Source organism: Cryptomeria japonica, chromosome 11, assembly GCF_030272615.1.
Source record: "Cryptomeria japonica chromosome 11, Sugi_1.0, whole genome shotgun sequence".
Taxonomy (NCBI): domain Eukaryota; kingdom Viridiplantae; phylum Streptophyta; class Pinopsida; order Cupressales; family Cupressaceae; genus Cryptomeria; species Cryptomeria japonica.
The window spans coordinates 632,310,236-632,313,091 of NC_081415.1; the positions used below are offsets into that span (position 1 = coordinate 632,310,236).

The window sequence follows — 2,856 nt, forward strand, 5'->3', positions numbered from 1 at the left end:
AAAAAATATATAAAATTTATAAAAAATTAATCATACACAATCTAATCTGAAAACACTCTGAATGATATCTAATAGATTGTGGAAACTTGATATCTATTATTATAATATTTCACTGAATCCACCAAAAATAACATACAATTAAATGAAAAAAGCATAGACGTGCAAGAATTGGATTTACATTTGATACAAACTTTTCAAGTCGTCTGGAATACAAATGGAATTGGAGGATAGACTCACTCAAAAGTTAAAAGTGCTGTCAAAAGACACTTGATTTAATTATAAAAGTTCATGTTATAGACAGTGACACCATTCAAATCTTCTAGAATAGAAAAGAAACGAGTGCAGAACAAATTGCTAATAAAGTGAAAAAGACAAGTAACTACTGTCGTCACAATCGATGCAATTAAATAATAGAATATCCCGTGACTTGTTGCTTTCAAGCATCTTTCCTTTTCTAAGCTTTTCTGATAGCCTAAAAATGAATAATCAGCATATGTTGAACAAGATCGAATACACAGCAAGCAATACGATTAAATGAGGGCGGGTTAGAGCTCCGGCATCGTTTTTCTGGCTGGGGTGATCTCGATTTCCTTTGGGAGTGTTGAAACCCCCTGCATTCCCCATTCCCCCACTTCCACTTCCGCCGCCGCCTGTTCCTCCGCCTGTTCCTCCGCCTCTTCCCATTCTTATACTTTGATTCTTTACTACAGATCCAGACACAACACTTATCGTCACTTTTTCTCCAGATTTGCAGCGATCAGAAATCCTCGACATAAAATACCAGATTCCGCTCGTATTCAGTTCAATGCCCTCCCCACCTTTGTAAATTCCCGCCGTTGAATCCTCCGCTCTGCAAGCCTCATACTCGGATTCCGACATCACTCGGGCAATATCATTCCTTTTATCCACTATTCCAAATTCTGCACCATAACCCCCCAAAATAGGGCATTATAAGTTAAAAAACCTAAATACAGATCTGATCCTGATGACGGGCTTTATGATCGAAACTTTCAAAAGCTATTGAACAGGTTCTTTAACAAATTATATATTACCCTAAATATTGCGATTTTAGAACCCTAAATATTACGATATTTACAGCTATTCTATCAAATTTAACACAGATTAGGGCAAATCCACATACCTAATGTGTCGCCAACAAGAAAGTTTGAACCGTGATCGGAAACCCTGTACAAGCTTTGGTTACCGCAAATTTTCCAGCTGAGTGTGTGATGAGTGCCACATGCTCCCTGCAATGTTGCAAACAGAATCTGTGCAAAAAGCCCTAAAAATACAGAGGTGTTGATATCCATTGCAGAGGCTGTTGCAGCTGAAAATCTCTCTTTGCCTCCTCAAGTTTTAACGTTTGAGAAGTGAAGTTTTTATGAGCATCATGTTAGGCAATGAAAAAGCGAAGCAATGCTTCTGGAGAAACATGGAGGCCAGTTGTGTCTGCTTCTTGTCTTTTAAAGAATCGAGGTACGCAGAATAATTTCTTGTTCCGCCACATATATTATATTAATGCACCTAATCAATGCAATCGAGGCGTTTGAAAAATATTGGCAGGGGGCGGTGTGTTTGATCCGCTGGAGCACTTGATTTTTAAACTTTTGCTCCGTCGAAGTAAAGTATATGCTCTTAAAATGTATCTGCTCTATACGAAAACACAATAGCTAAGGAAGGACCTCCTATTTTTTTGTTATCATAGGAAACAGGGGTAAACTGTACGCCTATTACGACTGAAAGAATTTATTCCCAAAATTTATTTCCAAGGTTGTCACGGGGGACACGGGTCTCTTCCTCGAACCCAGCATAACCTTTAAAATTATTAGTTTAAGTACGTCTAATGGTAAAAAATTGGTAAAGAATTTGCGTATTGGAGTATTTCATGTCAACAATTTGGTCTTGGAGTGTTTTATTAACAAGGGGCGGTATATTTTTGTCCACTGCATAGATGTTGCCTAAACAAGGGGCCGACGTTGCCTTAGAGTGACTACCTTGTATTTTTTCACAATATGTGAAAGATTATAAAAACAAATTAGTGTTCAATTATTGATCTATTAGTGTTTGATATAAGTTGTATTTTAAATAGTAATGTATACTTTTTCTCATAATAAATAGTTATTTGTGTTCAACTATTGGTCCATTTGTGTTGGATGTAAAACTTAGAGATAACAAACATTTATGGAAGTTGCATATAAATTACATTTTAAATAAAAATATGATAATGATACGTTTTGTTCAATTATTAGGGATTTTTAGATTAAGTATTGGTCAAATTTATAAAGTTATTTTTAGGACACTTCACATTACATGTACTATATTGATTTTTGATGAATCACATTTTCCAACTTTAATTGTAGATAAATAGGTGCCTATTTTACATTCTACAAAAAATCTTAGAAGTTTTAGATATTTCATATATTGACAACATACTAACAAATAAGCTTGCACAAATATAAAATAAAAATAACACTTTCACCTAAACTCGTTCTGAAGAAAAAATTAATAAAATTAGATTAATTAATAATTAATCAAGAACATGTGCATTTGAAAAAGTAAATAAATTTTTTATTGGAAATAGTAAATGTTTGAATACAAAATATTAATTCAATAAGAGAGAGCATTATGCATTGCTAGAGAGACATTAAGAAGTGTTATTGGGAAAACACCCCCAAGTCATCTGACCCATGTAATCAAAATAGTAGTGGTGTAAAGCAACATTATATGACACATAAGAAGAAGAAAGATTTTACATACTTATCAGCCAAGAAATGAAGAGAATATCCTTTACAATTTCAAAGGAAATTGAAGGTAACATGAGAAAAAAAGTAGAGAATTAAACTGAACAAACAATAT

General features: G+C 34.0%; 1 protein-coding gene across 1 annotated transcript; it reads right to left on the minus strand.

Annotated features, from left to right (window-relative positions):
• Positions 1-240: 240 nt before the first annotated feature.
• LOC131063096 (umecyanin) lies at positions 241-1,561 on the minus strand. The gene is made up of 2 exons (XM_057996869.2): positions 1,142-1,561; positions 241-920 (listed from the first exon to the last, which is right to left on the minus strand). The coding sequence occupies exons 1-2, from the start codon at positions 1,308-1,310 to the stop codon at positions 487-489; spliced, it is 603 nt and encodes a 200-aa protein (XP_057852852.1). The 5' UTR covers positions 1,311-1,561; the 3' UTR covers positions 241-486.
• Positions 1,562-2,856: the final 1,295 nt, after the last annotated feature.

What these genes read in the sequence shown, in the direction of transcription:
- LOC131063096 (XM_057996869.2), bottom strand. Translation starts at nt 1,310, where the DNA reads ATGGATATCAACACCTCTGTATTTTTAGGGCTTTTTGCACAGATTCTG. An exon ending in TCTTGTTGGCGACACATTAG is followed by an intron (nt 921 to 1,141) that starts GTATGTGGATTT and finishes GTTATGGTGCAG; the next exon opens with AATTTGGAATAGTGGATAAA.